Source organism: Coffea arabica, chromosome 2c (genome assembly GCF_036785885.1).
Source record: "Coffea arabica cultivar ET-39 chromosome 2c, Coffea Arabica ET-39 HiFi, whole genome shotgun sequence".
Lineage (NCBI taxonomy): Eukaryota > Viridiplantae > Streptophyta > Magnoliopsida > Gentianales > Rubiaceae > Coffea > Coffea arabica.
In genome coordinates this window covers 33,557,100-33,574,446 of record NC_092312.1, presented here as the reverse complement: position 1 = coordinate 33,574,446, position 17,347 = coordinate 33,557,100, and the positions used below count along the sequence as shown (strand labels likewise).

Here is a 17,347-nt window from a genome sequence, read left to right as displayed (position 1 = left end):
ATTACAAGAGAAAACCAAGAAACTAGTCTAGGCTAGTCTATCCAAAACTCCCGTCCTGACTCGCCTTCCCTGTTAAGGAAAACAAAACTAAAGGGATGAGCTAAAAGCTCAGTGACGTTCCGAATACATAACCAAACAATCAATCCAATACATTAAACATAGAGTATCAATAATTCAAGAAACATTTACAATGGAAAGCGATAATAACACATTCATTAAAAGGATAGGGGCTCACAGGGAGCCATGCTTTCGTTCGTTCATTCGTTCTCCTGACATTTCCCCTTATTCCTCCAATTGTTTGAAATGCATTTTTGTAAGTAAAACCTTCGTTCGTTCGTTCATTTCATTTCATTTACCCCATCTTGGACATTGGTCAGGCTCCACCAACCTATAAGGTAATACTCAAGTATACCAACGTTCACACCCAGGGTCACCATATCGCCCGACCGAGTCCGCTTCTGGCTCGAGTCGATCGGTAACGAAGGGCAGGGCCCAATTCAGCCAAACGGCTTATATTCATGCGCAACTAGCATTTAATCATTTAATCATTGAAAATTTCACATTTATTTTGGTTGAGTGCGATAAAGTACACACTCGCCTAGAAAACTCGTTTTAACAATCATTGAAAGCACTTAACACATTATCAATCAATAATAACAAGCCAATAAGTCAAGGAAATATAACAAACAAGGAATACTCACCTATATACGCAAAACAACTTGCAAAATATCCTTCCGGATATTATCTTTAGTTATCAAGAAAACCTAAGATTAAACAAGAAAGAATATTACAACTCATCTAACACAAACAATTAGATGAAATCAAAGAATTCGACAATTGATGAGTAGAACGTATAAAAGACTTTAAAGTGAAACGAGGATATTTGGACCCATGGACAAAAATAACTAGGGTTTCATAGTCGAAACGTAAAACCCAACTCAAAAGGATTCTAAAATTTTTCAATGGAAACACTTGAACCAAAGACAAGTCGGAATCCAACTAGATAGGCTAAGAAATACTATTTTCAGGATCGTTTATATGGTTCAAAATCATCTCATATTCAAGTAGAAATTATAGACTAAATGTCTTAATGAAATTCATGTAAAAGGGAGGACAAAATACCCAAGAAAACCCTAAACCACTCCTTTTTATTTGGTAAGCAAAAGTAAATATTTGGAGTTTCCAATTGAAGAAGGATCATGTTTTAAGATGGAAAATGGTCATAGTATTTGCCAAACGAAAATATACAAATTCAAATAGAAACTTAGCCCTCGAGTGAAAATTTGGGCAGCATGCCCTTTGTATTTACCTATTTTTCCAGCCATTTATGACTTCATTGTTTTCCTCAATCAATCCTAAAGTCACACACAATATCATCTCATTTCAATAGCCATTCCGTAGGCTCAAAGTCATATAAGTACAAAAATCAAGCTAACAACATGTGCGGAAATGAAGTTTAACAAAAGACAGATTTGACTGGTTTTGCGTAACAGACACATCCGAAGCTACGCTTATCGGATTGGAATGTAATTTATACCGTTTCGAAGCTAAGACAGAGAGCTACAATTTTGATGAAAACCACTTAGTCCAAATTCTAGTGTAACCTAGTCAAATTCCCAATTCCCAGAACCAAGTTCCAACTAATCGGCTAATTGACCATACTACATTTAAATGGCCATATCGCAGGCTACGAAAGTCCATTTAAGGCGTTCTTGGAGGCTTTGAAAAGCTAAGACAAAGACCTACAACTTTCATGAAGACCACTCAGTCCAGTTCTCACCCTAATGAGGTCAAATTTACCAAAACTACTCCAGATTTTCCAGTTCGAAATTCACTGCAGAAATCAACTAGCAGTCCTGCTTTATTCACTCATATCTCAGCACACACAACTCCAATTCAGGTAATTCCAAAGCCATTTGAAAGCTAAGATACAAGACTATAATTCTTAAGATGATATCATCAACCAATTCGGTAATATTCCTGGTCAAACTAATCACTTACAGAGGCTGATTTTCATTTTCGGACAGAAACAGGGCAGCAGGGGTATTTTGGTCTTTTCACAGGTTACGTTGCTCCGATTGAGTTGAAACTTTGTAGGCAACTATAAAACATCATTCTCTATAACCTTTATGTTTTGTGCTAAGGCTAATTCAGCTCCCAACATGTTCAAACCTTCAGACTAATTTCAGACAGAAATCTTGACAGAAAAGGAATACTTGATGTTCATTTAAATTCCACCCAATCAAACGAATTTCCAGCCATTCAAATCAGTTCCTAGCTAGTTAGATTCAACTTCCAATCATCAATCATAAGTTTTACCACAAGAATGAAGAGTTAGGAAACTGGTTTACCTCAAATCCTTAATCATAACCCTAGCTGGCCGATTCTCTTGAAGCATGAAACACAGAAATTAATCCAACAATTCATCATATAACACAAACTTGGTCATCAATTCACCAAAAGAAACTAAATCAGTACAAGTTCATGAGCTAAACCAACGTCCAGCTTTGGTGACTGAAACTTACTTGAGGAGATGTATCCTTGAGCTCCAACTCTCCAACAAAGTTCGCTTGGTTGGTTGCAAGCAAGGTTGGATGAATAACCCCAATGATTCTCTTTCTTTCTTATTTTTTTCCTTCCTTCTTTCTTCCGCTAGCTCACCCGATGCTGCCCTTCTTCTTCTCCAAGCTCACGGCAGCTTGTTCTTGGTGTTGGCTTTGTTTGTTTTGTCTTATGTCCTACTAACTTAATAGCTAAGTCTATTAATAGTAAAGCAAAACAAGAGATGGGTCACGGGCTTGGGTAATTAATGAGTTTATAGCTTAGGCTTCTAATGAAATTAAAACTTAAAGGCCCAACACTACAACTCTACTTGATCCAATGTAATTAACCCATTGGTTTACTAACTTAATATCCACTTAATGCACTAATTTAGTTTAATTAAAACTTAAGCACACTAACCCAAGGTACTAATCACTTGAACCGCCGTACTAAACATGCATGCATGCACATACAATCACGAAAATATTAATTGGTTGAATTTAATTTAAACTTAAAAGTTTAGTTTTGAAAATAGGATTTTAATGATTCAATTAAATGTTTCACTTTTGATATGTAAAATACTCTTTGAAAATCAAAACACATGGTAAAATACATTTTTCACACAATAGCTACTATAATTATCCATATTTAATTTATTTGAGACCATTAGGAATCCAAGATCTCACATCCATAATGTACCTCAAACTTAACATGTACGCACTTATACTAGAAAAAAAAAAGTGATTTAAAAACGATACTCACTTATAGAGGCTCTGAAAATTAAATGATTAATTGATTGAAAGTAAGAAAAATACACGCTGAAAAATAAAATAGAATAAAATAAAATAAAACAATGACAATTTTGCGGGTCCTCACAAAGATGGTTGGGGCTCCAGAATACCAAACCTCCTTTGAAAGACACCCCAGACCTCCTTCGCTATCTGTCCTATGATAAGAAGGTGACCTAAGGTCTCTTTGTGCAAACGGCAGCACGAGCACCTTGACGCCATTGGGACTCCCCTTTTCTTCAGATTCGCTTCCACTGGAATCAGATTACGTACTGCCTTCCACGCAAAGAAGGACATCTTGAGGGGCACAACATTGCTCCAAAGCAGGTCATCCATCAGTGACGGGGTTCGTTTCTATCGGATCAGGTCCGAAACTGATTTGGTCGTGAACGTTCCAGAGGGAGAACGTGCCCAAACCATGTAATCATCGTGATTGGGGTATAAGTTAACCTCCTATATCTGTTGGACTAAATGATCTGGGAACCAACTCTTCAAATTACTTACTTTCCAACCACCATCCCCATAGAACTCCGCTAAAAGCATGTGAGGCGGATCCCTGATTGGGACCATCTCTACTAATGGAGAATCAAGAAGCCACCGATTGTACCAAAAGTCCACAAAGCCTTTGCCCACACACCACCTAATGTTTTGTTCCACAATGTCTCTAATGCTCGCCAACCGTCTCCATGACGGAGAAGGCTTGGAGACCTGCGCTTGGGTAGGATGGCACCCCTTGATATACTTGGAATACATAAATTCCACCCAAATTGAATCGCTCTTTTGTAACCGCCACCAAAGTTTACAAGCGAAGGCAGAACATATGTCCGCGAAGGAGCAAAACCTAGTCCTCCTTCCTCCGTTGGATAGCAAAGCTTCTCCCAAGACACCCAGTGTATGCTCTTGGACCGAATGTCTTTATCCCATAAGAAACTATTACAGATCCTGCCCAACTTTGCTAGCACTGCTTGCGGCGGGTCCAACACCTGCAGCAAAAACATAGGCATAAAGATGAGCACATGGCGCAGCAATATTAGCTTTCCCCAAGACGAAAGAAGTCTCGAGCTCCAATGGCACAGACGGTCCCGTATCCGTGCAACAATAGCATAAAAAAGAAGGCATCTGGACTTTCCTCTTGAGATTGGTGCTCCCAAATAAGTAAAAGGCAGATGTTGTTGTTGGAACTGAAGCTTCGTGGCAACCATGCCCAGATATTCCTCAGTCGCCCGAGTGGACATAATAAATGAGCTTTTGTGCGTATTAGGGTGGTAGTTATGTCATTTGCTTGCAACGTGGAAGAAATTGATAAGTTCATTTTTCCCCTTCTAACAAAGGGGTATTTTAGAATTTTCGAATACAAATTTAGCATATGGGGTCTATATTATTACTAAAATCTAATAATATGGGAGGTAAGTATAATTTTTTAAGCCAGAGAGAGCTACCTGCAATAGTCAGAAACCTCAAGGGAGGTTTCTGAAATTATTCCTATAATATGTATAGAATGACAGGAAAATGCACTATTGATTCCCATTGTTTGGGGGATATTAAACAATTTTGTTCCTAAAGTTTCAGTCAAAACACATTTCATCATTATAATTTTATAATTTTGATAAATTTTGTCCCTAAAGTTTCATGCAAACACATTTGATCCTCATAGTTTCATAAATTTGACTAATTAAGGATAAATGATGGATCGTCAAGCAATTTGAATGGAATGTCATCACTTCATCATAGCATGCCCATAAGTCAAATATAAAAAATATTGGATCAACAAAAATCTCGAAAATTTTAATTCACTTTCTTATTTAAAAAAACTAAGAAACTTTTAGCCACCATTACTCTTGTTTTAATCACAAATTGAACAAAAAGATCGAGATGAAATGAAGTCGTGGAGAAGAAACAACCAATTGGAACAAATTTTCAAACAATCCCATTGCAACCAATTAGGAAAAAATATTAATGTGAAAGTAAGAATCATTTAGATTGTCATTTATTTGCAAAATTTTGTTTCGTTACATCATATACATGTTTTTTAAATTCTCTATCTATCATCTAATTTATTTTTTATAGAAAAAAATTAACGTGAAAGAAAGAATTATTTAGATTGTCATTTATTTGCAAAATTTTGTTTTGTTGCATCATATACATGTTTTTTAAATTGTCTATCTATCATCCAATCTATTTTTTTGGTCTCACATGCATCATATCACAAATTTCAAAAAAATCTCTCATCTACAGACACTCATTATTTTTTATGTAATTTAATCAATGATCGAATAAATGTTAACAATTATTAATGGGACATGCTAGTCATGTGATGATATTCAGTCCAAATTGGTTAACAATCATTCAATTGTTCTCAATTGATCAAATTTACGAAATTATGAGGACTAAATATGATTGCATGAAATTTAAGGATAAAATTAGTTGAAATTACAAAACTACGAGGATATAATGTATTCTGACAAAAACTTTAGGGACAAAATTGTCAAACAATCCAAACATTGGGAATGAAAGATGTATTTTTCCCTAGAATGATTGATTTCTTAAAATGGCAAGGTGGGTGGCATCTTACAAGGCAATTTGCTTCATTGCCCCCTAAAGCGAGCATTACCTATATTGTCATTCTTAATTATGGATTCTATGTTAGTGCAATTTAATTATTATAAAGATCTCTTTTCACACCTCCAATATCTTTCATCCTATCTTTATCATTCTTGGTTGCGATTCCGTCATCTTGACTAATTCTTTCTTAAACAAAACCAAATTCATTCTTCTTTATAGTCATATAAAGATTCATCCATGACAACAAATATGATGATTATCCTTATATGTTCTTAGCAAGATTATTCCAAATGCAAGTTTGTACCAAACATGGTGATATATTTGGTTATTTTTGTTTTTTATGAATTCTTTTAAAGCCAATAATTGATTCTACATTTCAGCAATTTTGAAGAGTCCATTATGGTTCCTTATTTTAAACTCTTAGCCTAGTGGCATAAAATATGCTTAGTGTTTTTGCCAAGAGTTATTAAAACAATGCTATTAGAACTTGATGAAAATCTATACAACATATAGATAATTATTGCATAAAATTAATACAACTTTTTTTGAATTCATATGTGGATTGGCTCTATGTACAATAACTAGCAAAAACAATACAAGAAAATAGATCCAATTAAGGGATGCAATTGCTCTTGTATCTTTTAAAAAAAAACTAGCAAAAGAAAAATAATAAAATGTTTTGGTAATATACAATTTTGCAATTATAAGAATCTAATGTTGGTTGTCATAATTTTTTACAATATCAAGACAATTATAGTAAAATTAACAGAAGTACAAAATGTTCAATTTTATACAACATCGACATTAACAATGAGCTAAAATAAAGATTATCTATTGATTTATAGATCAAGGCTCAAAAGTCCTTAAAATTTATATATTTCCATGTGGCATTTCTTTTTTATATTGAATACATTTTCATTCTTCTAATAATATGAATTAAAAACTTGTGTCTCTCGATAGGCCAAATATAGAGAATTTTTTTTATAATTTTTGCAAAAAGGTATAAAGAGGAAGAGAATTTATTATTTTAAAGGGGCTACTAATAGGACATATAAAATTCCTACAATTTTTCCTTACCTATTATTTAACTTTTCAATATTGGGGGAACGGGGCAATTACCTATCCCAAGGAAAAGAATTTTTATTTTTGTAATATGTGGGGGGAGGGGGAGGCAAGGTTTACAGAAAAAGAGAATTAATTATTTATAGGGAAGTTAATGTTAGGACAAAATTAAATTTTAAACATTTTTCGTAAACCTGTTCTCTAATTTTTTTTAAAAGTTGAAGGGAGAGGGGGCAATAACTAACTGTCAAATAAATGTGGCTCTGCCCCTAGATCTAATGTCTAAGATTACATGTAACATACATAGACATATTTAAGTTTTGCATGAACATACAGGCAACTCACTTTAAAATTTTCTTCTTAGCATGAACATAATGGATACCAAACTATCATTTCCAAATCTTTGTATTTTATGATGAACTTCCATGATTTAAATTTAACTTAAGATTCTTATATATAAGTATTTCCTAGATCATTGATTATTTTTGAATTGTCAATTTCATTGTAGTGTATTGCATCTATTCAATAACAAAAGTGATCTAAAAATTCTCGTTGTTTCCAAATTAGTTTCAAAAAGCCATTAAAGAGAAAAAGTGCTTGATTTATTCTTCATTCACATGAAAAGGGCATATTATATGTATACTTAATGTAAATCTTCTAATTTAAGGGGGAAAAGTAGATGCAAAAGCACTCTTTCATTTCTTTTGTTTTTCCCTTACTATATATGTACGTTTATGTACATACTATATTTATACCTTTTAATCTCAACAGCATAAGACTATTCTGCTTTCTTATGTCTTTAATCTTGTGTCTATAAAGTTATATAAAAGGACAAGAAATGCACAAGTTTCTTGTGTCTTGTTCACATGAAATATAGTGTAGATAGTAGCGTGAAATATCCAACATTGGACACAGTTAAAATTCTAAATTGCCAATGTCATCCTTCTTTCATCTATATATTTTAAAAGCATTCTCATTTGCTCTCTATGAGTATAAGTTTTGTATTTAAAAAATAACAATGGCAACTCATTCAATCCATTTCATTGTGCTTATCCCTTTTATTGTTGTTAGTGTGTTGATGTTTCATAACCAGATGGTTTTAGGCCAATGCCAAGGTGACCTTCAAGGTTTGATACAACAATGCTCGCAATATGTTCAAAAATCTGGGCCACAAATTGCACCATCTCAATCATGTTGCAGAGTTTTAAAGACTGTTGATCTTCCTTGTGTCTGCCATTATATCACTCAAGATGTGGAACAAATTGTTAGCATAGCAAAAGCTATTTATGTTTCTAGCTTTTGCGGAAAACCACTGCCTCATGGAACCAAATGCGGAAGTAAGATTACCTTTCATTTGCTATTGACTTAAGCTATCTTATGTTATCTTTTGTCTTTTTTTTTTTTGAAAATCTTACTAAATTGTTCCCAGAAAAATATGAGAAAACTAGCTTCCTTCTTTAGATATTTGCAATAATGCTTATAGATTAGGATGATAATACATTATCGATTCTTTATAGTTCGCTTAGAATGCATGTCTACCTCTCTTTCAATCTCTCTTTGTGACATAAGTAAGCATATGCATATATGTCCACAATCTTGTAAGCATGTCACTTGAATGTATGTCACATCATTGAGAGTTACATAAAATGACATTAACAAAACCTAATTGATCATGGCAAGTAAAAGTCATGTCATAGTCAAATAAATTTAACTTAATTGCTTAGTATGGATGCAAGTATTTTATGGTGTTGTCTTTGTAATTTCAAATTTCTTATCATTGTTTTGCAGGTTATACAGTTCCATAAAGTTCAATAAAGAAAACAAGTATAATAAAGTTATATGGATGGCTTGTTCGATCATCGTTCTTTTGTATGTCTATGACTATGGAAAAAAATTTATAATATGTACTAATGATGAAAGTTTGTTATTTTCTGTTCAGCAATTACATGTGTTATTACATATCCAAACTATTTATAGTAAACACCAAATTTATGGGTTCCATTTATTTTCAACCATAGATGCTATATCTAATTTTTAAGGATTTTTTAATTTATTATTAAGTCTTATTGTTTTTAGTTTTTAATTTTTAATTTGTAGATCTCTTTTTTTTTTTTGAAAAAGAAAAGAAAGGAAATTTTCTAAAAAGAAAAGAAGAAAAAAAGAAAGGTGGCAAAACTAATAAACCAAAGATTTTTTTTTAAAAAAAAAAGTAAAAGCCCAAAGTAGTAAATATCAACAATGACACCAAATGACGCAAAAAAGAAAAGGCAACCCAAAACTAAATCCCAAAAAAAAAAAAAGGAGGAAGATAAACGCCTTTAAAATAAAAGCCCCAAAAATTAGGTTTAATATTCAATCCTATTATAAGTTCAACATAGCGTTTTCAAAAAAACCTCCACGTGGCAGCATGACTAGTTACCCATTATCCCAACCCTTTTTCCACCTCCCTCATGTGCATGTTTTAATCTTTTTCTACCTCTCCTAGTTCTTGGAAATTCCATTATTCTACTATTTTCTTGATTTTTCACCAATTCGTTTCAACTTATGAGAAATCTCATACTAGGACAAAGTACATCAAAAAGTGCATATCTCAAGCTAATTTTCTTACAAGATCATGAAAGAAAATGTGAAAAAAATTACCATTGCAACACCAATGATCATAAACCTTCAAAGTTAATATACAAAGGAAGTATAACAAATATATTAGTAACTTCTAATATGCAAGGGACGCATACTAGATATATTAGTATAAAAAGTGTTTACACCAACTATCATTACTCAAACATTATATATTGTATAAATATTAGTAACTTCTACACTTCTAAATATTTCCCCATTTGAGTCAAATAGCTACTTCATTTTTATTTTTCTTTGTTTTAAAAGGTTCATCCTATTAAATGGAGCTCCTCTGCCCCAATATAACAAAACAAATAAATAAAAATAAAACTCATAAAAAAGTAAAATACTATAATTAGATTCAGAAAGTGAGCAATAGTTGGTAAGTCCCAATTCTTAGTTAGTAGTATCCAATTATAAAATCACTTAACAAATTATATGACCATATCAAAAACCATTGCCTAAATTGTAACTTAACAGCATGGGTTTCGTCTTAACTATTAAGCTTGTTTTCTGTTTGGGCTTTTATTTTCCTTTTGTATGGACCCAAAACGTAGAAAAAAGTGAGCACCAATTTCCATGAATAAAATTATGCTAAATATAATATAACTTTAACCTATTAACTGTTTCTCTAAATTAAGTAGCTTAAAAGAGCTAGTTTAGATTTGCATATACATGAAGTCTAAATTTGGGAATGGTAAAATGAGGAGAGTATTGCAAGGAGGCATAGTTTAACAAGTTTGCTTAGCTGGTGGCCACATGTGAAAAACAATTGTGACATAATTATGTTTCTTTAACAAATAGTTTTTAGTTAATGACTTATTTTACTCTCTAATAAAATAAATGGTGAGTGATTATACGTAGATGAGATCTTATTTTGAAATTATAAAAGAGTAGATATCGAAAGTAAAGGTAAAAAAGAGCTCTAAGTCTTACCTACTGCAATAGTCTATTATGCTGAACTCAGCTGAATATGTTGTTTTCATATTTGGATTGGGTATCAACTCAGCTGAACTCAAGAGTCAAGGGTCAATGGATTCGATCAACTTTAATTGGTGGTCGAATCGGATGACGTCATAAATACATCATAAATATATATTAACAATATATAATTAAAATAATACATAAAAGTTTCTCTTAAATTACTAGTTTACAACTTTACATAGCTATTTGATGAGTTTAAATTAAGTCCAAAAGGACTCTACTTAAATAGTTTTAAAAGCCATAAGTAAAAATGTAATTTGGAAAATGTGATGGGTTAATTTTACATTTTAATAAAGAGTAAATCTTAGATACACTATTATCGTTGGATTCATGACATGTGTACAAAAGTTGAATTTCAAATTTAAATTTTGCATAGTTGTTATTCATCCAATGCTGACAGTGTATGCACTATCGATGCAGGAAAGATTAATCCTTTAATAAAACAATAAAAGGTTGAAACACAATTTTTAAAAAATTTGAGGGCACTCAAAACAAATAAATGTTAAACCTAGCTCCTACTTCTTATTTTCTTTGTTGTACCATCACTTATTATAATATGATCTATCCTCCAATTTCTTGTTCTCCCAATGAAGTCTTGTTTTCCTGAGTCTCGACAAAGCTTTTTGGTTTTTATAAATTAATTTTGATTCATGGCTTTTGAGAAGAAATTCATGTGGAGGAATAGCCGATGAATAAGGAGAGGGAGGATCCGGATGATAAAGCAACAGCAACCGTCACTTACTTTCCTTTCTTTTTTTTTCGTTGTCTTCTTCTTCTTCCTTTGGACTATACCAGAACTCTCTATTTTCTATTATCACATAATAAACTCACATGAAAGCTCTTTCTTCTCTTCCCATTTTTGTTTTTCCCATTAAACATATTGGACAAATTGAAAGCTAAATTTACTTCTACCTGAAAAAAACAACCACAATATGATAATAGATGAGGACATAACAATTCAAGCCATTATCTAATACAATTATTATGATAGCAACTGGTAAGAAGTCACAGTTTTTTGAAAATTATATAGCATTATTGAAAACATAACTCACCATAAAAAATAGTTCACTAAAAATCATTAGCTAGAAGACATTTTCTTTTGAAAGGAGATGCAGTCCTATATAAAAATAAACATGCATAGACATGTAGGGATGGCAATGGGGGCGGGTGCCCGCGGGTGCCCGCCCCACGGGGGGCTCTCGGGGCGGGGGTTGGGGCGGGGGGGAATTTTTTCCCCCCGCTTAGAAACGGGGCGGGGGGCGGGGGTATACTCCCCCGCCCCATCCCCCGCCCCGCCACCCGCAAAAAATATATATATATATAATTATATATAATATGTAAGTTAATTAGTTATAAACTTATGATAATGATATTATTAGTTAGATGTATTATATAATGTATATTAGTTTATGTAATATAATTGATATTATCAATTATATGAATAATTATATATGTCTACTAATAGAATTTATTAATTAGTTATACTAAATTTACTAATACATTTATACTAAATTTCTAATTACACTTAATAGAATAACACTTTTTTCTCAAAAAAAAAAGCACAAACACAATAATGAATTAGTGATTGCATTTGTAATAAAAGTGAAAACTTGACTATTTTAGTTATATTTATTTCAGCATATTAGATTGTATTCAAATAACTTATGTTTGATTGTTTTTATGAGTTTTAATTGTAAAATTACAATGAATAATAATTTGGTGATGTGTTGATATTTTAGTACTTGATTATTTATTAAAATTTAATTATAATAAAATTTCATTAACCCCGCGGGTGCCCCCGCGGGGGAAGCGGGGCGGGGGCGGGGCGGGGCGGGGCGAGCGGGAGGCGGGGGACGGGGCGGGGGACGGGGGGAACTAATAGGCAACGGGGCGGGGGACGGGGGAGGGGTCCCCCGCCCCAACCCCGCCCCGTTGCCATCCCTATAGACATGGAAGCCTTTGATGTCCCAAGTCTATTAGAAGTACTCGGATATGATCTAGGAATTTCCAAATAATAAAAAAATTGCAATGGAAACATGTGCAAAATAGTTGCTTCCAAATATTTTCTTGGAACCCCTAATAATAAGCCTTTAAGCAAAACCTAAATATGCACAGAATTTTGATTTCCATCTGAATCAAGAATATCTTATTTATTCAATTCCAATTTTTTTAATATTAACTCCATTGCTTTACTAATGCAAGAAACAATATGAATTCTCCAAAAGAATACACAAAACAAAAATATTTATGGAGAATTTACTTGATCCATAAAAAGATTTTGAGCATACGAAATTTGAAACAATGATAGATGAAATCTTTTTACAAATATAACATATGCAAAATCAGAATCAGATTTGTCTAGGGAAAGGAAAATCTAATACGTCTCTATAAACATAGATTACAGACCAAATATTATAAAAAGAACAACACACAGCAACACATACAAAAGGATAAACCTTTACATTAAGCAGGAATATGGTAAAAAGATCCTGTGGATCAATTCATGATTGACAATTTAAATAACGCATACAATGCCTCCACTTCATTTCATGGGATTGCAAAATTAACTTCATTTAATTCATCAACTTTTGATTCCATTTCTTTCAAAATATTTAAATAGAATCCAGAGCTTTAAATTGAAAAATACAACACAAACCAATTCATTCTAAAATATAGTACAAAATCAAATATAATTCTAGCCATTTTTTTTAAGTTCAATTCTCATGGAAAATAGGAAAAGTAGTTATCTTTTTTGCATATGAATTGAAGCTTTAATGTGGTGGTTAGTACAATTGTTATCAAATTTCAATATGATTACTTCGAAATCAATTTTGAATTATAGATCACAAATTCCAGTTTTCATGCAATCAACAATGCGCCAACCAATAAAAGGAAAAAAGAATGAAAAACAAAAATCCATTAACTTTAATAAATCTAAATTCCAAAATATAAGAATTGTGAAAACATGGCATTACTTCAAGTTTAAATTTACCTTTTTCTCTGTTTTGACATATCAGTAAATAGTTGATAAAATACTTTGACAAATCAAGTAATTATCATACAGATTTCTAAAGTCACAAAGCTTATTGAATTTTTAGTTTTAGATTGTAATTTGTAGCAGATGTTTATCCATGTCTATAATCTAAAGTCAAGTAATTCAATTGCCAAAAGCTCTTGTTTGAAAGATTTATAGTAAGATTGTAATTGCCATCAATTATCCATTTTTTAATACATCAACAACCTAAAGGCAAGTGCTTCAGTAGCCAAACTATCATCTTTGAAAGAATTATAAGTATATTTTTTTTAAGAATTAAGTATGTGTATGGTTACATTTTTCAACAATTTAAAAGCAAAAATATAAAGATTGCCACCAATTCTTGATTATTAATTATCTCTAAAACTCTGACAATTAGCACTTAATGTTAACATCCTATGGTATATATCATCACTGCTTAATGAAAATGGAAAAGAATATCAAACCTCAAAAAGTAAATACAAGCAAATTGGTAGGATCTGATTTCAAGTAAAAATAAAATGATATTAGCAAGTGGGAAACTTGTTGGCATCTAGAGCGGTTCAAATCAAGCTCGAACTGACTCGAGTCAAACTCGAGCTCAGAATATTAAGCTCGTTAGCTCGCGAGCCTTGAGTGTATATATATATATATATATATATATTATTTAATAATAAAATTACGTATATTATATATAATTTTTTTTTATTTTTTATTTTCATAGTAAAATTACGTATATATCCTTAATATTTTATTATTTATTAAGAAAAAAAATATTATTTTATTTATTTTTTTTAAAATAAAATAATTATTAAAACTCGACTCGACTCGGCTCGTTTGCAGCCCTATTGGCATCTCTACATGCGATGCATTGATGTTGTACACTTGCGAAGATATCCAACCAAGAAAATTAGAAAACATTAGGTATAATGAATTACAACTTTCACTTAAGGTCTAAAACCTCAAAATTTTTCTTTGTCATTTTTACAAACTTACAAACAAGTTTTTAGTTTGAATTAACCTCACAAACAAGAACGTAAGGTCATGAAAAAGCATTTAAAATTGGAACACAAAATTTCAATTAAATGCTGAAAATAACCAAAAAAACTAACAAAGAAATTTCACCATACTTTTATGATGAAGAAATTTAGTTACCATAATAGCGGTGGCGAGCTTTGGTCGACAAACAATGGCTCCTCCCTATTCCTCAAATTTTCTTTTTTGTTTTGACTTTGCTTTTGCTTTTTTTTCCTTTATTGCTTTTTTGCTTATAACGAAGTGCAGTTAGAGAATTTTTATCCATTTTTAGTGTTTTTTGTTTTGAAACCCATCTACTTCTGTAGATTTTTTGTTAGATGGATGATTATAAAGATTGTGAATGAATTTTGTATAGGAAGAGATATTGGTCAATGATTTGAGGATCAAAATGTCTAAGATAAGAGTGAGATCTTTGCTTGTTTAATGATGTCTAATGAGTTGGGGAACAAAAATGAGCCAATGCCACTAACTGCTTCAATCGTTGCAAGTTGTTTCTGAAAATAACATTAATGATGCCAAAAATTATACAATAACTAGTCATGGTTACTGTTCATAAGCGAAATTGGCGCTTTTTATATATTAAGATATGGATTAATCTTTTCTACATTGATATTGTATACACTATTAGCGTTGGATGAATAACAACTATACAAAATTTGAATTTGAAATTCAATTTCTGCATATATATCATAGATCTAATGGTGATAATATATACATTATTAGTGTATATAAGGTTTACTCTTAAGATATTGCAATTAAATTTAGGGTTAATGACACTTTGCCTCCTAATAGTTAAGGGTAATGGCAGTTCCCCCCTCCCCCCTTAATTAAAAGAATAGACACTTTACCTAATCAACTAGTAGTCAAAATTGCTTTCTGTTGATCCCATTAGATGAAGCATTGTAAAAAGACCGAGTCATCTTTAGAAATTACTTGTTTTAACAAAAATACCCTTTTGGCGCTAAAATAATGGGCAATATTCCTATTCTAACCTTGTTAGGAGGGAAAATTGGCATGTGAAAGCCATATGGGACCTAAAAAATATAAAATAAAAAAAGGAAAGCAATAGTTTTGAATTGTTTAATCTTCTCAAAACCACACCAAATCTCCTCTCAAAAACCAAAATTGAATTTCAAATGCAATCATGCGATTTGTTGATCATGAAAGGTTTAGAAGAAAGAAGATTTCATGTGTTCATGTACGTGCAAGGAGTGGGACATAACAGGTATCTTATGTGTATATGTATGCACTCCATTGGTTTCTCAAAGAAGCAGCTGATTATGTGTATCCATTTTATTGTATAGATAGTTACAAAAAAAGTATATAGTTAGTGATTATGGCAGTTCTAGATTGGAAGGATTGGATGGACTCACAATCTGATCCAACAGACCCTCCACAACTAAGAAGAAGAACAGGAAGGTCTAAGCAGGTAAGATAGAGAGGGCCAAATGAAGAGATGGGTAGTAATGCTACAAGATTAATAAGAACTGTTGTAGATGAACGAGTGATACCACTATTACGTGAGTAACTAGAAGAGGGACTATACACCACTGTTGTAACTGAGGACAAGTAGGACATACCATAAAGAAATATACATATGCAAAAAGATCCAATGGACGACAAACATCTAAAAGTGAATCACAAGTAAGTTTCAATCCTCTTTACATTAGAGGATGCACAATATTATTAGTACCATTAATTTAATTCCTTTTCTGTTGCAAGATAGGAAAGTTGAGTCAATAGTTAATAGTCATGCAAATTCTACAACTTTAAACAAAAGTAGTTCAACTACTATAGCACAGTCGAGAGGACAACAAATGAGTACAAGCATAGGGGTAATAGAGGTGGAGGTAAAACTCTAGGAATTTCTAGTGGGGTCAGAAGAGATAGGAGTGCAAGGAGAAATTCAGCAACTTATTCTAAAGATGGAAGGGTTAGGGGAATAGGTAGTGTTAGAACAATAGTTTGACGGAATGAGATAGGAAAAGATATAGACAATCTAGTATTTGTGCAAGAGACAGTTGGAAGGGAAAGATATAAACAATCAGCCAATGGTAGAGGAAGTAGCAGTGGTAAGGAAGTAGCAGCGAATTATAAATCACTGAGTGGAGTTGGAAACTGAAATGGTATAGGTCTATCCACAGGAAAATCTTTTATACCTGCTAATCAAGTATTTAATCTCCATAATTCACTTTAATTTTATAATTGCATTATGATCTTTTAGGGTTTACTTAACAAACTTGCATTTTCAGATCATGGAAGCAGTAAATATAGGTCGGCCACATATTCAATGTACTTATCTTGTAAGTGTAATTATTTTCTGTTTTAGTTTTTTCATTACAAAGTTAATTAAGTTTAGATTATTTTTGTGATTGGTAGTGGACCACTAACTCCTAAAGTAGAAGTGTTGTGTCTGAAAATAACGATGCATCTACCATCACTTGTCCTAATATATAGGATTTTTCATTTTATTTCTCTCGTAATGGTAGATTTTATTGTATTTTATTCAATAACATGTTTGTATCCTAACATTTTCATAAATATTTCTATTATACAAACACAAAAGATAAGGTTTGATCTAGTAATATTCTTTTCTCAATCTTCTATTCCTGACTTTCATGTGCATCAAGACAAAGGGAATCCATCAGTTGGAGATGTTGACTTTTTTGATAAAAAATAACAAATCATTTTATGAATTTTAGTGGTGGTACTCAGATTGCTGGTGAAAAAACTGTTACTTTAT

The 17,347-nt window shown here is 32.1% G+C and overlaps 1 protein-coding gene across 1 annotated transcript; it reads right to left on the bottom strand.

The window, feature by feature from the left end:
- Positions 1-3,904: 3,904 nt before the first annotated feature.
- Positions 3,905-4,564, bottom strand: LOC113724299 (uncharacterized). The gene has a single exon (XM_027247213.1). The coding sequence runs from the start codon at positions 4,562-4,564 to the stop codon at positions 3,905-3,907; it is 660 nt and encodes a 219-aa protein (XP_027103014.1).
- Between the last annotated feature and the right edge of the window lie 12,783 nt (positions 4,565-17,347).

Coding starts and splice junctions, on each gene's coding strand:
- LOC113724299 (XM_027247213.1), bottom strand. CDS start 4,564: ATGTCCACTCGGGCGACTGAGGAATATCTGGGCATGGTTGCCACGAAG.